At 38.5% G+C, this 22,449-nt stretch overlaps 4 protein-coding genes across 7 annotated transcripts; 3 read left to right on the forward strand and 1 right to left on the reverse strand.

The window, feature by feature from the left end:
• The first annotated feature begins 13 nt into the window (after window positions 1–13).
• Window positions 14–12,393, forward strand: LOC108610392 (uncharacterized). Of its 3 annotated transcripts, XM_089464796.1 has the most exons (6): window positions 14–115; window positions 798–856; window positions 7,102–7,489; window positions 10,112–10,302; window positions 10,391–10,572; window positions 11,464–12,393. In XM_089464796.1, the coding sequence occupies exons 3-6, from the start codon at window positions 7,201–7,203 to the stop codon at window positions 11,657–11,659; spliced, it is 858 nt and encodes a 285-aa protein (XP_089320922.1). In that variant the 5' UTR covers window positions 14–115; window positions 798–856; window positions 7,102–7,200; the 3' UTR covers window positions 11,660–12,393. The 3 variants fall into 3 exon arrangements, with proteins under 3 accessions (XP_089320922.1, XP_089320921.1, XP_089320923.1); XM_089464795.1 differs by lacking the exon at window positions 798–856 and having other exon boundaries at window positions 11,464–12,392; XM_089464797.1 differs by lacking the exon at window positions 798–856 and having other exon boundaries at window positions 11,488–12,391.
• A 1,301-nt stretch (window positions 12,394–13,694) lies between these two features.
• LOC108610394 (uncharacterized) lies at window positions 13,695–16,191 on the reverse strand. The gene has a single exon (XM_089464794.1). The coding sequence runs from the start codon at window positions 15,980–15,982 to the stop codon at window positions 13,793–13,795; it is 2,190 nt and encodes a 729-aa protein (XP_089320920.1). The 5' UTR covers window positions 15,983–16,191; the 3' UTR covers window positions 13,695–13,792.
• A 1,527-nt stretch (window positions 16,192–17,718) lies between these two features.
• Window positions 17,719–19,268, forward strand: LOC108610388 (uncharacterized). 2 transcript variants are annotated; one of them, XM_089465790.1, is made up of 3 exons: window positions 17,719–17,879; window positions 17,966–18,186; window positions 18,245–19,268. In XM_089465790.1, the coding sequence occupies exons 2-3, from the start codon at window positions 17,979–17,981 to the stop codon at window positions 18,862–18,864; spliced, it is 828 nt and encodes a 275-aa protein (XP_089321916.1). In that variant the 5' UTR covers window positions 17,719–17,879; window positions 17,966–17,978; the 3' UTR covers window positions 18,865–19,268. The 2 variants fall into 2 exon arrangements, with proteins under 2 accessions (XP_089321916.1, XP_089321917.1); XM_089465791.1 differs by having other exon boundaries at window positions 17,720–17,879; window positions 17,963–18,186.
• Window positions 18,909–22,239, forward strand: Brd7-9 (Bromodomain containing 7/9). The gene is made up of 4 exons (XM_018002459.2): window positions 18,909–19,397; window positions 19,459–20,075; window positions 20,136–21,801; window positions 21,870–22,239. Exons 1-4 carry the CDS (start codon window positions 19,340–19,342, stop codon window positions 22,100–22,102), a joined length of 2,574 nt encoding a protein of 857 aa, XP_017857948.1. The 5' UTR covers window positions 18,909–19,339; the 3' UTR covers window positions 22,103–22,239.
• Window positions 22,240–22,449: the final 210 nt, after the last annotated feature.

Below are 22,449 nucleotides of genomic sequence, written 5' to 3' on the forward strand. Positions count from 1 at the left end.
CCGCGAGTCGGTTACGCAGTGTTCAACAAGTAGATAGGAGCAACAGTTGCCAATTGCGGAGAACGGCAGACGCAGAACGCAGAACGCATTCGAAAACGGAAAGTGAATCGTATAAGTGAGTTAGCGCGGCATTGAAATCAAAATAAATTCAATAAAAATGCATTTAAATTGACCATAAATAGACATAAATAAATAGTGACAACAAACTAAAAAGAAAATATGTGTTCATATGAACTGGTTCACAGAGACTTTTGGCGCATCGAATCGAATGAGTTGAACTAAGCTCATCGCGAAATCTTAGAAGTGCCGTCGCCAAGCAATTTGCGTGCTCAGATTGTCTATATATATTATACGATTCAATGTATACGTATTCTATATATATTTATATCCTCTATAAACTGTGGGAGTGTGTGCGAGTGCTACTCAGACTGTTAAGACAATATATTGTATCACTTATATAAATTAAATTAAAAAGCCGATATTTAATAGAGTATATATAATATAAATAATAACAATAAAATTTAACTTTTTTTGTTTGGCTATATTTTCATTTTTTTTTCTTTTGTTAAATTAAAATTCAATTTTAAAATTTTATCACAAATTATGAAATTGCACTGGAAAGCGTAGTTTTTAATTTTTTTTTTTTAAAGTCAGCTCAAATTATGTTTCTACACTAAAAAAAAATATATTAAAAAAAATTTATTTTGACAGCTACCTAATTAAAATCAGGAATTGAGCAAGCATTTAATACATTATTATTCAAATATATTTTCATGAAAACTCTTTACAAAATTCAGCTGTCTTTTAAAATTGCCTATTTTTTAATTACTCAAAAGGCTTCAAATCATTCAACCAGGTAATGATTTGATTTTTAAATAATATTCCAAATGATACATATAAGAAAAAAAAAAAAAAAAAAAAAAAAAAAAAAAAAAATATATATATATATATATATATATATATTTAATTAATATATATATGATTAATATAGTTGTTTAGAAACGTTTGTATTACGAGAAATAACTAACTCCTGCCAACATTTTAAATTATTAATCATAGTTAAAAATAAACTAGTTCTGGTTGCAGCTGGTAAAGAATATATATAATCGAAGGATAATATTAGGCTATTTTCACAGCACCATCAAAAATCAATCAAATTTGAGGTGTAGGAAAACTAATCAAAAGTAAAAGTAGAATGCCAAGCTCATTTCCAATAAATAATTCAAAATATAAATCAATCTTTTTTTTTTTCTGTTCATAAGCTACAAAATTTTACAGAAATTCCTTGGCCAATTTTTCGAGCAGAAAGCACCAATAATAAAGTAGGTCACAATGGCTGCGCGTCTAACGGTATTAATATATATTTATGTTTACGCATTTAACCTGATTACGGTGTAAGAAGACGCCTTTGGGATGAAAAAGTTTATAGAGCAAGACTCAGCTGAGAGCTGATGTAAAAGTGACCTGAATTATCTTATCATACTAACTATATTATATAGATATTGATTTGAATTTTTACAAACATTTTAATTATATTGTGGATACATTTTTATTTGGTTCATTCAACTGAGTAACTTTAATAAATAATCATTTTCTGCTAACGGAAAATCAAACCCACAATTCAACAACTTCGCTGTTTCCTTTAAATGTCAAGCAAAAAACTCCAATCAAACAACTTAGAGAAAAGGTTGAAAACAAAAACAAAAATATTTATAGCATATGTTGCTAGGCAAACATCTCGTGTTAAATCCCTCCAGTTTCACCTGCGAAATTCCAAAGAGACGAAGAAAAAAAAATGAACTCAAGAAAACTCAAGAAAATGGGGATATGGGAAAGAATCCCGGGGGTGATAGAATGCAATGCACGCACGCATCAGCATCAGTTAGAATGCCAAGCGAATAGCGAAATTATGGCTGAGCAATGATGGACTAATCATACCCTAACTTAAAGTAAAAGAGAGCATAAACGAATATGTAAAATGGAACACGACATAGACAATTACCTAAAATCTATATCTATATACATAAATTAACGCATACTTCCATCTTTTTTTTCGCAATCTATGCTATTTGATATAATAGAAATAATCCTATGATATCTTGAGTATGTTTATTCCCTAAATTCCTCTTGTTAGAGTATATATAAAATGTCTAGAATATGTATGTGTGTGCTTGTGTGTGTCCTTGTAGGTGTATGATACTCCACATGGTCATCGAACATGGATCAAATTTCCTGCCGCAGGCGCGCGATTGCCCACATTCCTCCAAAACTCCCTTGGCTACATCAACCGCCTCCCTCTGCTCCACCAACACACACATACACACACACAAAATATGATCGTCGTCTGAGTGCTTTTATTTTTCGTGTGTGTTTGTCTAACTGCTGAAAGCAGCGCACTCACAATTTAAGTAGAGCTATCAAATTCTTGACTCTTTCATGGTAATACTCATGCATTGCCGCTGGGCACACAATGGCATATTGGATTTATCAGCGAGAATTGTGGGAGCGGGCCAATCAGAGCAAAACAATATTTGATACGGGTATATGTTATATTTTGAACAAAGCCAAACAACATTTAAGCTATTAAATCATTACCTAGAGCCGACTCATAGAAATGTTGACTGCTTAGATGGATTACCTTATGAGATTTCTACTAAATATTTATATGTGGATATTCTTTCGAATATATTTCGGATTTGGCATTTGGAATAAATTTCTGTTGCTTACTGGAATGCAAAAAGAAGCGAAGAATAATTGCAATATCAGCTCTTCAGAGGGTTCTAGGTATTTCCTAGGCAAGCAGTCTGAATGAGAATATTCTTTGAATATGCCATATGAATATTTTTAAATGCCAATGTACAACAAAAGTTGTAAGGTCTTTACAAATTTTTTTTAAAAGTCTTTAATGCAGCTTTAACTCATTTCAATGATAGCAAAAAATCCCCAAACTGCATTTATATAAAATTTGACCTTTAAATTGCCTTAATAAGTGTCCTTTTTATATAAAGAAATCTCTATCACATTTCTATAGAATTTATCCGAAAGTGTAAGAAAGTTTTTGGGGCTTGGCTGTGACAGCTGCGTTCGATTTCCATGTCATAAGTGTCGCAATATATTGTATAATATTGATACATTGAACGCAACTTTATGTGACACTTTTCTTAGGCCTAATTGGCTGGCCGCAACAGCTGCATTAGCTTTTCGTGCCGAAAAAGAGGGAAAACCCTTCGAGCATTTATTCTTGGTCAGCGTTTATTAAACAACAACTTTTTTTACAGTACGCATGATAAGTTTCTGTACTATATATAGGTGTGTATAGGTACTACTATGAATTGGTCTTTGCTTACCCATATTTCGGCTCAATTCTCTCATTAAAGCAATTAACTGTGCGTTTACTGCGAAGCAGGTGAGCAGGTGAGCAGGTGAGCAGCCCAGCCAGGTGACAGCCAACAAATGTGCCCCGCCCACATTCTTGTGGTAAATTTCATTTCACCGTTGGGAGCACAGCTAAGAACAACAATGTTGTTAAGCTTTTCTGCCCGCCCTTCGTTTGGTTGATTTTTGGGCCAGTTTTACGCTTTGTTTGTGTGTGTCAACAAGTTAATTAAAACAGTTGAACAACGATTCGTGCTGTCCAGAGTTTTATTTGCCACCCAGTTAGGCCTGACTACGCCCTAGGCACAAATAGTCTTATATGTGTCTAATACTTGTATTAAATAAAAAAATATCTTCTTTCTAATTGCTTGTACTTAGACAGCTTGAGAGGCTTAAAAAAATAAAAATAAAATAAAATAAATATTCATTTCAATATGTCACTTAGTTGTTCACAATTTATAGCACTTTTAAGAGCTCTTTGTTTTATTTTTATTTAACAAATTTTGTATTTAGCAATATAAATATATGTACATATATACTTTAATAAATGAAAATTTCTCAGAATTATTCGCCTACATTCATAGCTCACCAAGTAAAAGAGTATTTCACTTTCGTTATCTTTCAGCTTTGTTTTGTTTTTCTGCTTATTAATTGTTTATTTGTTTGTATTTTATATAATTTTGACCTCACATGTTTATAAATCAATCGTGGAAGTGAATGGAGTATATTGGTTTGGTACAATATCCGTCTACTGTCCACCATTTCAATTATTTTAAAACTAAACATCGTAAATCGGTTGAAACTGTATCTTCAATAATTTCAGAGATAATAATAATTTATAGTTTTTAATTTTTATAACTTTTACCCCGCTAAATCAAAAAAATCTTATCCTATCGAAAAAAATTTCTTTTCAAATATTCTCGATAATTTGCATTTCTGTGTAAGCCTTGTGTAAGCCTTTCGAATTATCGGAACTCGACTGTATATGTATATAACAAATCGGAACTGGAACTGTCAGTGTTTGTGTCATGAATGAATATTCTGCAGTCGGTAATGCTCGACTGCAACGTTCTTACTTGTATAATATCAGTGTCTGAAATTTAGCAGACTAGCTGCGAGTATATATATATTTATAAGTATAAGGATAATCCGGCTTGTTTATCTTACAGACATGTTTGTATTTCGCTTGTCTGCTTTATTATTAATTTGTATGTATATACATAAATATACATTTTTAAAATATTAACGCAACAAGTTTTCATAACAACCTCTGACCTGTTTCATATATATTCATTATTAGGGATTTCCAGCTTTCTTGTCTGCATACAGATTTTATTTTTAATTATTTTAAGTGATACATTTTAATATACTTCCATATTTTATTTTTTTAATCTTATTAGCATAACTGTATATATATTTATATAATATTTTCGCACCATAAGAGCATTCCCGTCTCGTTAATACACAGGTTTTGTCTTTACGTCCGTCTGCCTTAGTGCATGCCAGTACTTAGTCCTGTCTGTCTGATGGCTACACAAACAGTTAACTGTAAACCTATCTATATTTAGTATGGCCATAAAATATGCATTATCAATATTATAATGTATGCAAGTACGAGTATACAAATATGAAGCATATATTAAAAAAGAAGCACATATTTATACACATATGGAAGACGTCGTCGGATGATGCTTAAAAACGTCTTAAATAATATTGAGAAAAGGGTATTCAAATATATTCTTTATGTTATTATTATTTCCATGTTCCCTTTTTACAATATTTTGTTTACTGCTTGATTGAGTCAGAAGGTAAAATAAAATGCTCGAATCTGGAAAAGTTTGCATTGCTTTGCCCTACAATCAAAGCGTGCAGTGAACAACAAAATTTTGACTACTAACTTTTTTTCTAGGTAGAAAATTTAATGAGTTCAGTTGACAAATTGAAAATGTTCATTTGGGTTTCGTTTCTTTTCTTGTGTTGCTATTTCGCTGCCTAATTTGTGGGGCGTGCTAGGCAGCTTATTTATTGTTAACTCGGCTCACGGTTCATTTGGTAATTCGTCAATTTCCAGCCAAGGAAAAATATTCAAATTGGCAGCTCCGTGCGTGAAATGTATTTGACTTGAAATTGAGGTAAATTATGTACCTTAAAATTTTTCAATTGAGCTCGCAAAAACTGACTCAGAAAACTGGTTTACAGTTAAATTGACTTAAATCGGATCTTAAATGAGCTGATTAATAAATTTATTCATTCTAACTAGTACGAACTGATTCACAATTGTGTTGATTTGAACTAGCTCATGAATAAGTTTACTTAAACGGAATGAACAGAACTGAGTCAGAGATTATACAATTTAAACAGGTTTAGAATTGAGCTCCATTAAAGAAGTTCTCAAATCAATGTACTTAAACTGGTTCACAGCTGACGTTACTTGAGCTGCTTCTCAAATGAACTTAAACTGGTTCACATTTGAATATTCTCAAACTGGTTTGGGTTAGGGTTTTTCTTAACCGATTCAATTGAGTTAATTGACATAGTTCACATTTAATCTAGTTCGCTATTGATCTACTATATAAAAAAAAATAGTTTTGCTTCAAGTTTTATCAAAAAACTAGATACTTATAATTCGTTCTCAAATTATAATGTTGCAATTACATTGGATCAAGTGATTTACTTCATTGAGCTGGTTTACTATTAAACTGATTCCGATCTTAATTTGCTTAAAGCAAAACAAGAAAAAAGGAACTGCTTCGAAAATGAACTATTTTTATTTAAACTGATTCGCAACTAACGTCTCTAAAAATCAGCTCAAAATTTACTCAGAATCTTTTCTTTTTAAATAGCCCAACAAGCTAAGCTTGAGATGAAGGATTTGAAATTTTAGAAGAATTTCTAGCTTCATGCAGAGAAATAATTGCATGTATCATTGGCGTGTATTGTAGTTCTAATGAACAGCTTAAGTCAAATACAAAATTGATGTTTCACGATTTTTTGTTGTTGTTTGGCTTGCGAAATTAAACCAAATCGCGAAGTTTTACAGGCTTAGACGCCGCCGCAAGTGCCAAAAGTTGGAAGCCAACTCATTTATATTGTTCCAGCAGGCAAAAAGTTATGTTAGCGGAGAAGCCTCAAAACAACAGGAAAAAAAAAAACAAAAACAAAAAAAAATAAGCTACTCAACCCAAGGGCAGAGGCAATGAAGGCAATGAAGGCTATGTGGCTAGGCTAATGGATGCACGTGGATAAAGAAGTGTTGACGAAGGACGAGCGGGGGCCGTGGCTGAGGTGTTAAACTTGTGCTGCAAATGCGTAGCGAAGGAGTGAAGCTTATGCCACGCCCACGGCTAATTAAATGAAACGATGCGAATGGCGGCCTTAAAATAAAAACAAGCTGCACAAGGCGAGAAGGGTTAAGGCGGGGAGTAGGGGAAGAGCGGAAGTAGAATCAACAGCAGCAGCAGCAGCAGCAGTGGCAGCAAAAAGTTACCCAAGAAGACGCTTTGACACATGCTGTTGATTTAAACCTATGTATATGTATATGTGTATGTGTATGTGTATGTGTGGTATGTGTGTGTGAGAGTTTATGTGCGTGCTCTTTGCTTAAGCACGAAAAAAGTGGCAACACCCACACCAACAATTGGTTTAAGGGGTTTACAGCGGGTTGGGCTCTGCTGCTTGGTAGTGATGGTAATTAGCCTCATACACATTCTCATTTTATGCTTGCAGAGAAGACAGCACGACGCTAACAGCCCGCTAATCCCAAGGATAACACTCAGTACGCACACCAGCACAAACCGGGATAGAGTGAGATAGATATAGTCAAACATGAAGTTGAATATGCTAACGCTCGGCATGCTGGCTCTGACGATCCTGGCCAACTCGCAGCATGTCCTTAGCTTTCTGACGGACCAAGCGACGTCTCTCAATGGAGTTGGAGCAGCTACACTTGCAGCACAACAACAACAGCAGCAACAGCAGCAACAGCAACAGCAGCAGCTAGCCGACCTCTTTGATGGAGTCGGAGTCGGAGCTGGAGTTGATGCCGACGAGGACAGCAGACAGCAGCTGAACATAGAGACGCAGCAGCAGCGCAATGTTTACGATCCAGGAGATGGTGAGTAGTATCCCTCATTAAATTACGGCACAGCCTTTTGTGCCTGGAAAGGATTACGCACTGACATTTGACTCACTCAGCGCGCAGCGTAGGCATTGTGTTTGCTCTTTGCCCGCCTCGAATGGCCTTCAACAATGAAGGCCATGAAAATGTATTTTATGTCGAGCAAAAAACTTCGTTAACACTTTTTTTCTCTTCACTAACAATTTGTCTTGGTCCGAGTTTGTCAGCTAGTTCATATCTATATAGAGTTCAAGTTTATTGAAAGTGCAATAACTGAAAAATTAGATTGAGAAATATAAAAATTCTCCATACAAAAAAAAAAATAAATAAAAATAAATAAATAAATAAAATTAAAATATTAATAAATACTCCAAGGAAACATATTTTATATGTCGTTTATTTATTTTTAAATTTAATTTTCAAAAATATTTTTAAAATGAATAGTTAAATATTTAAAAAAAAAAAAAAGTAAAATATTCAATACGTTCTTAGCAAATTTAAGCGTTTTGGACTAATAGTAATACCCATTAATACCTCATTAAGGAGGCAGCATTCTTAAAGGCCAAACAATATATTGTAGTGCGCCTACAAGGATTTTACAGTGTTTGAATTTCCGACGTGTTTCCGAAAAATAGGAATTCCCTCTTAGGATCGTCTTCTTTTTATGTTTTCATAAAAGCTGGGCTGCCCAGTCTAGAAAGTTGCTTCAACCAGTCCCGCCCTGCCCTAAATTTGGCTCGTAAGAATAAAATTACTCGTGATTTCAGGCTTATAAGGTTTCACAACAACAAAAATTGTAATAAAATATTGGTTTGATAATTTTTCGAATTATGGCTTTTAACAAGGGATCTCATTCCATTTCAAATTCCATTTTTTGTTTCTGTTGACTTCACTCGTTCGATTGGGCACTCAACAGGTGCCCATCAGCGTTTTTTTTTTTGTAGCCTGCTCTTAGGCGACCCACGTAGCAATGGATTTCAATGGTCGCTGGGCATTTCCGGTCAGTGCGCAATTTTCGAAGTGCGTTTATCTATGGCAACACACCAAACACACACACACACATCCATGGAGGGGACTAACACTTAATACGCCTACAAAATGCGAACATTTTTTAACGCATTTCAAGTTTGTTTTACGTCAGAGAAGTCGCGTCGTCTTGTCTACAGTCAACACACACATAGACGCAGACACAGACAGACACACACACTCACAACATCTTAAGCCATAAAATTAAAATATGAGCACAATTGATTATCATTTGTTTAGAATGCATAATTCGATTCAGTTTCCAATCGATTTGAGTTGGGTTCGATTTGGAAGTTTTGTTTGAACATAGAGAAAAGAAAATGTATTTTCTTATCTATTTAGCAGGCGGGTAAATTTAAAATCGAGCACTGGAACAAGAATGAATAAAAAATTGTAAATATAAATTAATATTATAATATTAAAAAAAATAAATAAATAAAACAATCATTTCCAAAGTTTTTAAATATATATTATCTTTACAAAAAAAAAAAAAAAATAAATAAATAAATAAAAATAAATAAATAAATGAATAAATAAATAACTGAAAAAAAATATATAAATAAATAATATATAATGACTTTAAATACGATGCATAAATATTTTACTCTAAAAAAAATTATCTCAAATTTTTTTTTTTTATTACAATATTAAATCATAGTAGCTGCTAATTACGTTAGTTAATCACATCATTTAATCGTTGGTTAACCCTTCAATTACTAACAGAACAATTTTGTCACAATTCTGATCAACCATTTTATTTAGTAAATTAGTCATTTGTTTAGAATATAAGACGTATGTTCATTTTAATATTTCTTTATAAATTATTCAGTTCCTTCTAAAAACAAATTTTCCATTTAAACGAAGCAAGATTTACCTGTCATCAATCAATCAATTAGCTAATGAGTCAGTCTGTCAATCACGCGGTTAAAATAATAAGCAAAATATTGAATAAATCCATTTATTTTATTACATTAAAAATTCCAATGAATTCTTAAAATACTTACACAATGAAATGCCTCTCAAAAAGATTCAATCAGTCAATCAGCACACAAATTCACATCCAAATATAGCTTGCTCTTTGGTGAACTGTTATTTGAAATCGGCAAAGGTTTAATGCCAAATGGTTTGTAAGCTGTAATCCGAGCCCTTTAAGGCGTGGCATTTAAGTCGTTGGTTGCTGTGGCAGGAAGCTGCCAAATGAGACAAAAGGCAACCGCATGATAAACGGGCGAGCATCAAACACAATGAATGAGCGAAAATTGAAAGACTGACTGACTGACTGACCGAGTGACTGACTGACTGAGTGAGTGAGTGACTGACTGAATGACGGCTGTCTGTGCCATTGTCGTGACTATAGCCGCCGGTCAATTTCCGCCACTCGCTGTGTATTTAATATGTATGAGTATTTGTAAGCCCTGGCAATATAGTTGAGGCTGGGCAGAAGCGAGACAAACAAAACTTCAAATGTCAGTTTGGCGGAAACTTGAGAGTCGTTCCGCTCCTTGTGGCCGGATTAAGTTGTGCAAAATATTCAAATGCCACATAAATCGAGTTTTTCCTTTCTTCATCTTCTTTTCCATTTGCCCGTGACAGAACTGCTGCGTGCGCTGAACATGGAGTTGGAATCGGAACGCGAACGGGAACGTGAAACGGAGCGGCAGCCTGACTACGGCACTGCCGTGGAGCTGGCCAGTAAATTTGACATGCTTAAGAAGATAGAGCAGGATTTACGCGCTGAGCAGGAACTAGTCGACAAATCCGCTTTGCTTATGAAAATGTTAGAGGTGAGTGAGGGGGGCAGGCGGTGTGGTTGCGTGGGTCCTGACATGTGCTGGTATTTACTTCGATAACAAATGTGTTACGCTCACTTAGGACCCGACATTGGATACGCTGCCATTGGTCTATGTGGAGGAGGAGGAGCCGACAGCAATTGCTGCCGAGGACTACCCGGAGCTGGATAATGGCATACAGAACCTGATTGTCGGCCAGAATAAGCCAAAACGTTCCCGTTATTATCGTCGCTATCCCTGGAAGCGACACAATCGCAATCGCGGGTAAGCTTTTGTCAGCCCTGGTAGCACACAAGCAGCACACACACACTCTCAAACTCCTCTTTTTATTAAAAAGAATACCCAGCAAACGCCCTAGCACCATTTTTGATTTGTAGTTTATATTGTTATTAAGCTTACAAAAATATTTGGATTTTGTTACTGAAAAATCTTTTCGAATTTCAACCGAATTACCAAATATATTAAAGCAAAAAATATTAAATTAATTCAAAGCAGTTTCAAGAAAAGAAATATTTCAAATTTAGGAAATTTTTAAGCGAAAGAAAAAATATATTATTAAACAAAGAAATTTCTTAATATAAACTCAATATTTATAAAATATGTTTCGAGAATTTCAGCTTCGAAATTAAATAATTAAAATAAAGTTTTTAAAGGAAAAAACTTTACAAGAGAAAGAAAGCAATAACTTCAAAAATATATACATTTTTTAAGTAAACAAATTTTTGGAATAGTCAATGAATAATTTTTACGAAAATTAATTTCTTCATACTTGTTCTAAATCATTCTAAGTTCCTGAGATTATTTTTTGCTAAGACTAAGAATTTAAGAATACAAATTATTTCGGAAAAAAACTCTTTAAGAGAATTTTCGAAAAATTTCTGGACATCTTCAAATCGAAAAAATTTCAGCAACAAATGCCAAACCTTATTAGATATATGTTCATATACACATATTAAATTTAGAAAACTGTACTAAACTGCATTTCCAAGAGTCTCTCTAGGCCGTACACACAATGAACCCTCCGATTACCGAAAACCACAGATATATATATATGTTTATATATATATATTATATGTAAAGAATATATATATGTTCAAAAATGTGGGCGTGATGTGAAACTATAATTTCTAATTGCAAAATATTACTGTTATTCAGTTCTTACATGAATTCTATCAACAGCAACTATGAACCGGAACTGCGTTACGCCTGCACACCTAGCAAGGAGGATATATTCAAGCTTCTGGTCAATTTGCATGAGAATCGTAAGGGCAATCACAGCAAGACCGTGAATTTTTGCAATCGCAAGCGACCCGCCAAGGCGGTATTTACCAATATACGATTCCTGGGCTAGATCTGAGAATGGCAGACAGAGACAGATGGATACACACAGACATACACCTACACACACATACATACACACACACATACAGACATATGTATACCAAGCATCAATTTGTATATTGCTGACAAAGTCAAGCGCGAAAACTGGAGAACAACAAGCACTAACAATTAGTTAACTTAACTAACTAACTACTACTAGGTAATTATTTATGCAAACAACCTTTTCGCACACTAAGCTAGCCAATTAGCCAACACTGCATTGCGAAACTAGTGTAAAACCACGTTTAACTTTTTTAATGTCTCTCAATGTGTTGTATATACTAAAAAATATTTATATATGTATCTAAAGTTTTTAATATCAAGTTAATCCGAGTTAATGTTCCAGCCTGTCATATCATTAGAGAACGCGTCTATCGGTGTTGGTAGTCGAAGTATTATCTATGTTAACTTCACCTAGAAACCTTAACCTAAATGATACAAATATAAAAAACAAAACTAACGAACGAAATCATATTTATATATATATATATACTATTACTATATATGTATGTATCAATCAACATCGATGTGTATATATGTATATGTATACTTAACAAACAACTAAAATGACTTATATGTACGAATCTATGTACCTATGTAACTAAATATATTTATATCTATATATATATATATATATGTGTATATGTCAGGAGATTTAATTACTAAAATAAACATATGAATAAATATATCTATATTATTCGTCTGCGCAATGATATTTTTATTTGTTCTATTATGGGGAATATATAATGCATTATTAATGAACACTTAAATATTGATTAAGTATTGTTGATGATTAATTAATTAACAATAGTATTTACATTTAAAAAATTTATTTTTATTTTTATTATTTTATCAAAGCTTAGATTAGCCGTTTTAAACAATTTGATTTACAACAACAAGCTTTAGCTATCTCTCTGATCCAAATATACAATCATATAGATTTTATTGTATTTATGCCTATGGGGAATATTGAAAAACAATTAAATATATTTGAAAATATTTGATGATTTCTTTAATTTATTTTTTTCCATATATGTATCCAACTATGAAAAAAAAATATTGACAAAAACATCAATTGATAATGTTCTTAGTTAAATGACTTAATATAAATCATATTTTCCATTTTTCTTACTTACGCGCATCCATTGTCATTCGGCGATCTCTCTACCCGCTTGACGTTGCTGACGTCATTGAATGTGTGACAAAAAATAAAAGAGGTATCGTTGCTGAGTCATGCATGGGCTCAACGTCGCTTTAGAGTCAGCACACAAAATGTGCACATTGTGGTTGAGATACCCTATAGAGAGTGCTAGAAAGGGCAGCTTAAATAAAGTGACAAGCTTTAAACTTTTACAGTAAGCTGAAGTGAGAAAATTTTATCTAAAATATGTGTTGGAATATATTTTATTTGCAAATACTTATGATATATGATATATATAATTCTGGATTTTAGTTCATATACTTAAATAAATATTGATATATAAATAGTTTAAAGTCATGAAAATTTAGTAAGCCAAATAGCTATCGTAGTTATATGTATAAGGCATATTTCTCATAGCGTTTGTTTTTGACAGCATATCTTCCAGATGAGCTCTCTGCCTTGGGTACTCCCTTGGCCATTTCCGCCGTTGTCAGCCCCAGCAGCTCTTCAAATAGATAACCTAGCAGAGCTTGAGCAAACATAGCCAAGAACTGGCCAGTCAGTGGGTGGGCGGGGCGTAGTCGGATTGCGAGACTTCAATGTCAGAGCGTCAACGTGTTCACACTTCAAGGTGTGAGTGGGGGGGAATAACTGGAACCACAATCACAGCACTTATGCGACGTTGTAAACAATGCGACGCATTTGTATGAAAAACGAAAGTCAGCACCTAGTCATAATATTCGTGGGTCACGTATTCTCATAGAGCGTTGGCGATGTGGCTGAAGGTCAGATTTAAAATAGAAGATAGAGGAGATGCGGAGTAGGGTATTGTATTACAGAGAATGAATAATTCTAATTAAAAATATATTTTTAGAATATTTAGCTAGTACGTTTATTTTATTTTACTTTATTTTATTATATTTTATTTATGGATTTATGATTTACTACTCGTACTGTTCAGAACTAGCCGAAAATATTGCTAAACCAGCTGCGTATCGGGGCAAAGCAGATGGGCTTGGTCAGCCAGAGCGTGTCCACAGAGAGGCGCAACACCTCCATGTAGTCGAAGGTGCAGCTGCTCTGCTCGAAAGCCTTCGTGCTAAGCTTCACCGGCCTCGGTGTCGTCGTCGACGTCGCCTTCACATCGCCCTCATCGTTGTCGAGGGCGGCTCGAGCGAAAGCCTCGTCGGCATCGAAGTAGTAAAACTCCTTGCGCGTGGAGTTGGTCTCCACCACACGCGAGGGCTGCTGGGCATCCAGGCCGCGGGCGTAGGCCCAGGAGCCGGACTGCCGAGATTGGCGATAGGGCGTGGGCAGGAGTGGAGAGAGCGGCGAGAGCGGGTAGCTGGGCAGGCGCCCCGGATAGCTGGGCCAGAGCGAGGATTGTGGCTGATAGCCGACCAAACTAGGCCGATAGCCTACTAAGCCAAACTGGGACTGAAGTCCGCCGAGCTGCGACTGCAGTCCACCAAATTGTGTCAGTCCTCCGAGCTGTGGCTGAAGTCCTCCGAGCTGTGACTGTAATCCACCCAACTGTGTCTGAAGTCCTCCGAGCTGGGGCTGTAGCCCAGCCAGCTGTGGCTGATAGCCACCAAGACCCGGCTGAGTCAAAGGATTATTGCCAATCAGCCCATAGTTGCTCGTGTCCTGATCGTGAAAGATCTCGAGCAGAAAGCCATTTGTGGGCGTGGCGCTTGACTGACCCATGCGCAAACGCAAAGCCTTGCGGCCCTGTGGCCAAAAGGATTTGTGTATATGACCCGAACGACAGCCACAATAGCGCTGGCCATCTATCTCGATAAAGTCCCCGGTGCAACTGGAGACCCCTGGAACAACCTGAGCCGGATAAATGCCGCCCGAAGAGTGGCCAAAGTCGAAGAATTTGAATTGAATGCGCAGGCCGGCGACATTCTGCGAACTCTTCTCCAAATAGAAGACGCAATCGCGCTGCTGATTGGGCAGCAGAGCGTTGAGCACGGTGCGCGGAAAACCGGGACTGGACAAATAGAAATGGGCCTGATTGAAGCTGCTGATGCAGCATAGATCCACCTGCCCACCAAACTGTGGATCGTAATCACGCAGGAGGGCGTTGGGTGCTTGGAAGGAGCTCGTCTGGTACTGATCCGAGATGCTGGGCAGCTGTTGCTCCTGCGTCTGCAGCTGTTGTTGTTGTTGCTGTTGCCCTGGCTGTTGCTGCTGTTGCAGCAGCTGTTGCCACTGTTGCAGCTGATGCCACTGTTGCTGCTGAGCTAGCTGTTGCTGTTGCTGGAGCCATTGCAGCTGCAGCTGTTGCCACTGTTGTTGAGGCAGCAGCAACTGTTGCTGCTGTGCAAATTGTTGAGGCTGCAGGAACTGTTGCTGTGGCTGCTGTTGCTGCTGCTGCTGCTGCTGCTGCTGCTGCTGCAGTTGCTTTTGTATCTGCTGCAACTGTTGCTGCTGCTGTTGCTGCAGCGGCAACTTTTCATCATTGCACGGCGGAGCAGCGGGCAAATAAAGCCCACCAGAAAAGCCTGGATACGGCGGCAAAGCCGGATAAGCAGCAGGCAGTGTGAAATTGCGATGTGCCACACCTTGATGTGGGTGATGTTTCCTGCTTGGCAACTGAGCAGTTACCTGCACCGTGTCATCATCGTCGCCGCTGTCCGTATCCAAGCCACGTGCCGTCACTTCCTCTCGCTCGCAGGCCAAGCGCGTCACCAGCAGACGAAAGCCACCGCCCGTAGTCCAGGGCGAGTCGTCACTTAAAAATCTCAAACGCAGTATTCCGTCCGGCGTCTGATACTTTTTAATGCCTCGCACCTGGCCGCAGAGCACGTCCAAATCGCGCTCATCCTGCTGCAGTCCGACAGCCAAATAATCACGGCTGCAATTCTCCGACAGCTCCAGCTGAAAGTCAAGGAACTGCACGTGAAATTTGGTCGGACAGCGATAGGGCGAACGGATAACATAATCGACGCAGCTGTTGAACGGATAAGTGTCCGGATAATTCGGTGATTCAATCAAACTCTGGCGCTCTCTATAGACGCCCTGGAGCGTGCATTGCGGCAGCTCGTCGTGCACCAAGGCGCAACCACCTGAGATTAACTGAAGTATATATGCAAGTATATACACATTACATATGCGGGTAGGTCCTGGCATATCCTTGCGCCACATTTTGCGAGGCCAATTAGCGAGCACCTGAGTTAGCGCGCGACAAAATACAACTAAACACGTCGCAGGTCACACGACGTCGACTCTACGGCCATACAATTATTGTAGGTGCGACTTTTTCGGTTTCACTTGCATTAGCTATAGGCTCTACCATGGTGTCTACCTCTCCCCACGACTCTCCTCGTCCATCTGCCCGAAACAATTTGCACTCTTGTTTATGTACTGGAAACAAAAGCGTTTGCTTGTCTCCCCAAACGCTTACAGCAAATGGTATTCCAAACATCTCTGCCCCATTCCATTCACGACTCACTTCATTTAGTCCAATGAACTCGCTAATATTGGCCATCTTATATATCTCGCATATTTCTAGTAAATACTTCCTACTTCAAGTACTTTTAGCATCTAGTTGACAATGTGCCGCAAAAACGTTTCATTAGAATATTTTACAATAACAGCTACTCTTCAATTTATCCCACTTCAGATGAGTGTCTCAATTGTATATAGTTGGGGCTAGATATTAACATATGCATCGATTCTTATGGCATTCATGAAAGACAATTTGTTATATAGATAGAAAGCCATAAATTCAGAGACCCGAGAGAAAAGAGTATACAAATATTAGGTAGTGTTATTAGTCATTATTATTTGCATCCATATTAGCATTGTCATAATCATTACCGTTATTATTGTTATTGCCCATGATCGTATTTATATTAATATTCTGATTATTATAATCATCATCATAATCAATTGCTATTGTTAATTTTCATGATCATGCATCATCTATCATTATCATTGCTATAATTGTTGTCATTGTCCTGATCATCACTATCAATACTATTCTTAATAATTATGAATACACCTATCATAATGATTATTATTCATTCGTTGTTAAACATTGGCATATTCCTTATAGCCTTGCCCTTTACCACTCCACTCTATATCAGTAATAAATTTCACACACTAATGGAACATTTATTGCATTGTTAGCAATTAACGCATACATTCAGTTTGAACAATTCATTTTTTACCATTTCCATTTCACATTTCACGTAAGTAGAGAAGCAGCAAAAATCAAGTTTTTAAAAGCCAATGCGTTCGGAGCTGTTGAAAAACGCAGTCATAAAATCAATAAGAGCAAATAAAAGAGGCAACAACAATAACAACAATAAAAAAACCAACAGTGCGTATTGACAATGCCAAACAAGTTGCATAATACCACAGAAAATACATATATACATATGTTAATATCGTGGGAGCGGATGCTGCACTTGAACCACGCCCCTAGGTTGCCTATGGAAAGCAAAAGTTTACTTTCACTTGGCAGCCTTTAGCATAACTTGAATTTGTTTCAAATAAATATACATTGAACTACTCCATGAACCATTGGGAAAAGAGTAGGAGGGAGAGAGAGCGAGAGAGATAGCGAGCTGTTAGAGAGAGGTGAATAGGTGAATAGAATAGAAAAGTAAGAGAGAGAAAGATTGAGCGGGAGAGAGACTGAGAGGCATAGAGTGCGTGAGAGAGAGAGAGAGAGAGAAATAGACATACTAAGAGAGGGACAGCAAAAAGAACAGCAAAGATCAGATAGAGATAGAGAGAGCAAGAGAAGGAGACAAAGATAGCAAGAGAGAAATAATTAAAATAATTGGTAGTAACTTTGACAAGAGTACCCGACTTGAAATTACCAAAACCCCTGTAACTCAATGAAGCTCAATATTTCCCTTTTTTCTGTTTTCTAAACAAATGTCGGAATTTTGTAGACTCCTTTCATTACTCAGCCTAAACATTTTGAAGTTGTAAGATGTTCATTTGGGGGAAAAAATAGGCCCTTCTGTCAGAATACTAATTCCATAAAATAAATTCAAAATTGAAGTAAAGCAAAAACAATTTTTTGGTCGTATGTTTCGCCAATTTTCGGCTCTTTAAATTAGTAAATCCCCAAATTTGCAATTTTGTTTTTAATCAGATCCAAATTCGCAGCAGCTAACACAGCAAGATGACAATGCGACTGAATTTAGATGCTATACTGAGGAATCAAATGCATGCGGAACCGAGGGGCTATGATATGAATGATATATACACGAAGGGGAGTCACGGACTGCGAATGGGTCAGGAAAATACCGTCGATCGCTACTTCTCCGACAAAGCGGATGTCAAGTCTCGTGTGGACTCAATGATGGCCAACATACACAGGCATATGAAAAGTGAGTGGGACAGCAATGCATTGCATAATGCTATTAATTGGCAATGTACGCCTTCTAGCTACCACTCCGCCACGCAAGGCCGTGCCCTCTATACCTGCTGCTATAGCGGAAATACCCCCGCCTCCTAGCGTAACCAAGCTAGCGACATCCACATCCAAAAAAATTCGTCGTATCCGAGGCGGCGGTATTAGCCCGATGCCGGCAGCTAAAACGAAGCTGCCCTTGTCGCAGGTGAAAGCACGGCTGAATCGACAGACACAGCAGGTGATGAGGCGTGGCTACACGGAACTTGGTCCGAAAAGCTTTACCAATCAGCGCCGCATTCGTGAGGTGTTGCTGCAAAAAACTGTGCTAGAGAATATGTTGTTACAGCACAAGAGATTGCAGCGCGACAGGCAAACGATTGCGCTGGATATACAGCGAATGCGACAGGATCTCGATCGGATTAAAACCAAGCTGGATACATCGTTGCAAGCGCTAAACTCGACACGTACTCTGTACACGGGAATCACCAAAAACAAAAAGAATATGGGATCTCCATTTCCGGATGTTAATCTTGACGGTCCCGGCTCAACTCGATCAGGCGTATCCAAAAACAGATCCGTTGCAGCTAAACTGAATAATATAACCACTAAGCGTCAGCATGCGGCTGCAGTGAAGCGGCGCAATCGCGTTTAGGTGTTTAAATATCCATTTTCACTTCCAAGGTAAAAATCAGCCATATGGCTTCCAGTGGCAATCAGTTCGAAATCAAAACTAAAGTCTAGCAATATAAACGTAATTAATATTCGAAGCAATACGGAAATTGAAGTAAGCGGGCAAATTGATGGCAGCCCTAGTAACTAAATTTCGTGCACGACGATATTGTCTTATCGATATTTGTGTGTGGCAGCCATCGATTATTGGTTTTTATATTTCTAAACGATAGCGTGTTTCACCTGAAATTCAAATCAGCGCGGAATTAGCAGCCCTCGTCGACACAATACGAGTATTAGTCTATCGATATATTGTGTTGCAACTATCGATGCTCGGTTTTGACATCACTAAATCATGGCGTCTGTCTCGCCTACAACAGCCAAAAATTTTGTTTTTTCATTTATTTGGGTAGATTTACATTTTGTTTTGCATAAAAAAAGAGAAGCCTGCTTCAAATATGGGCTCATCAAAAAAGCACAAAAAGAACAAATCGGAACGACGCGAGAAGTATGAAGGTAAGAGTCAAAACTAAATGTTTGTAGCGCGTGTTTGTGAAAGTAACACATTCAATTCTAGAATATAGCCAGCATCAGGATCCGGCACAGCTGCAACGTGGTCTGAAGCTGATATTAAAGGTCGGCTCCAATGCAACGCCCGAGTACAAAGCCAACTCCCCACTTGATGGCCTTGGCGGACCTCCAACTGCAGCAGAGGCAATGATGGCCGCTGCTCCTGGAAGCCCACTAATAGCAATTTCCGAGGAGGTGGGCCATCGTGAACGACATAAGAAATCAAAAAAGAAGAAGAAGAAGAAGGATCGCGAGAAGAAGCACAAACATCATCACAAGGAGAAGCGTCGCGAAAGACATCGCGAATTGTGCTCTGATGACGAGCGACAAATGGACGATGCCATTGGTCCAGATGAAGCAGCCTGCAGTGGTCGCCAAATGCCGATGGCGACAGCACCGGCAGTTGGCGATTGCTCACAGGATGGCTTCAGCTTTATGGACGACGATGCGGAAGAGGAGCAATCACAGCCGCTGCCAGAAAATATTTTATATTATGCAGGCATCACCACCGACAATTCGCCATCCAGTTGCCCAGTCACCAAGCCCATAACAGCGCGTAAATTGGACGAAATGCTGCTCAGTTCACCCACATGTTCGTCCAGTCCAACTAAGCCCCTGCCTGACGTAAGACAAATATCATTAAAGTTTTAGTCATATAGAGATAAATTTCTTCATTCCACACAGCTGCTGATACCATCGCCTTCCGGCTCCACGGCCTGCTCATTGAATGCCCTAACACCCAAAGCACTGGAGGCGCCCAAAACTCCCAGCAGCAGCAGTGAATCAGGCAGAGAACCAAGATCTTGTGTGCTCAAACTAAAGCAACAGAAGTCGCCTTTGAATAAGCTACTGGAGCACTTGCTACGCTTTCTGGAGAAACGAGATCCGCATCAGTTCTTTGCATGGCCCGTCACGGATGACATTGCTCCGGGCTACTCATCGATCATCCACAAACCGATGGACTTTTCAACAATGCGGCAAAAGATAGAGGATCATGAGTATGCGGCGTTAAGTGAATTCACCGATGATTTCCGTTTAATGTGTGAGAATGCAATCAAGTACAATCATGTGGATACCGTTTACCATAAAGCAGCTAAGCGCTTGCTCCAATTGGGCTTGAAGCATTTGCAACCGGATAATTTGATGCGCACATTGAAACCTCTTTCTGGCTACATACGTGAATTAACCGCCAAAGAGTTGGGCTTTGAATTGAGCTCCAATGAGTTAGCTGGCTATGATATGGCACACGATTCGGCGGATGAGGGCGCTTCAACTGGTGCGGAAGAGCCCACGCCCGCTCAACTGGAGGAGGAGGAACGGAAGAGAGCCTTACGTTTAGAGAATGCACCAAAAACCCATTTTGAACCCTACGTGGATGACCTAACCAGCGAGGAGATACTAGCCCAGGTACAGAACGCAGCACAGCAGGCCAAGCAACGTGTCAGCTCCAAGCAGCGTGCTCATAAAATGGGTTTCCTACGACAGCGCAAGGATGGAACCACTACACTGAATTTACTTATTCGAGATGAAAATGAAGGACCAGAAAAGGTGGTCACCATTGGAGATTTGGTGGGTAAGCTGCCTGCGGGCAGTGGACAGTTGCCTGGTCTGCACACAGATCAGCGAAATGCCGTAAAGCCTGTGAAGCCCATGAATTATGGACCTTTTGCCAGCTTTGCGCCCACTTTCGATTCGAGGTTTTCCACGTTGAGTGCTGAAGAAACGCAATTGGTGCTGCGCACCTACGGCGATGCATCGAGTGCCGAGTATGCTGAGAGCATATTGCAATTCACAAAGGACTCCAGCTATGCTACGAATATAGCCAACGGGTTGCTCGATATACTCACCAATGGAGAGCATAGCAAATCTCTGGATGAACTGTACAACATGCAGCTGCACAACTATGAGCAGCGGGAGATTGAGAAATGTTTCAACAGAGAGCAGGAGCAGCCAAGCAACAGCTCTGAGGCTGAGAAAATTGAGCAAGAGTATGAGAAGTACAAAGATATCCGATTGGATTTCAAACGTTTGCGCTCGCTTAAGGACCTAGGCATTGACGTGGGATTCCTCGATGCCATGGAAGCGGATATGAAGAACTTCGAGCTATCAAAACGCATGAAAGAGCATCTAAGCAATAATTTAACTCTGATTGAGAAGCTGCGTGTCATACAGCACGACCGGTTATCGCAGCCTTTGCCTGCGCATCTAGCCCTGGTGCCGCCCGCTGGGCAGGAAGAGGTGCAAACGGCCCAGCAACTGACGCAGCAGCTCAGCGAATTGGCCAAAAAGTTGCCACCGGCCGCCATAGCTGATCAATATGCGCTACGCAAGGCCATGGGCATGTCTTTCGGTACGTATGCGACTATTCAAGTATATCCGAATTTCCCTAGTTATCCTACTCTCTTTTTTGCCTTGCAGCTGGTTTGCCTCCTCCTCCGACTGCCTCGCCGCGAGTTCAACTTCCGGAGCTTCTGCAGCAGCCCGTGGCGCTGCCTCAAATTCAGCCCATGGATATTGAAGAGCCAGATGTGCACGCTGGCGCTGGTGATCTGGAGAACGAGTTGCGCGAATTCCTCGAAAGTGGATCTGGCATGCATGCCTCCAATACAGCGGACGATAACAATATTGTTGCCCAGCTGCTGCTCAACTAACAAATATGATCTTTGCGGCCGGACGCCGCGCGCAATGTTAATAATTTTAGATTAACAACTAAATTATTTTCATATATTCAAAAAACTTGCTATAGCATTTTCAATAAAAAAAGGAACATAATTTTAGTTAAATAAAATAGACTTTTCTTCAACCGATTTGAAATGCATGTCCGCCTGCTTCAAATCCAATGAACTAGTTCGATAAGTGCCTCTAGTTCGGCTTGTAACAGTAATAGTATTGTAATCCAGTAATGAGTTTATAACATCGTTAGGATTTTGAATTTCTTTGTTGCAATTTAAGCCTACTAATATAAAACTCTTATTAATTCAAAATTGTGTATTACAAA

The sequence above is a fragment of the Drosophila arizonae genome, chromosome 3 (genome assembly GCF_054131065.1).
Source record: "Drosophila arizonae isolate 15081-1271.41 chromosome 3, UAZ_ARI_1.0, whole genome shotgun sequence".
Lineage (NCBI taxonomy): Eukaryota > Metazoa > Arthropoda > Insecta > Diptera > Drosophilidae > Drosophila > Drosophila arizonae.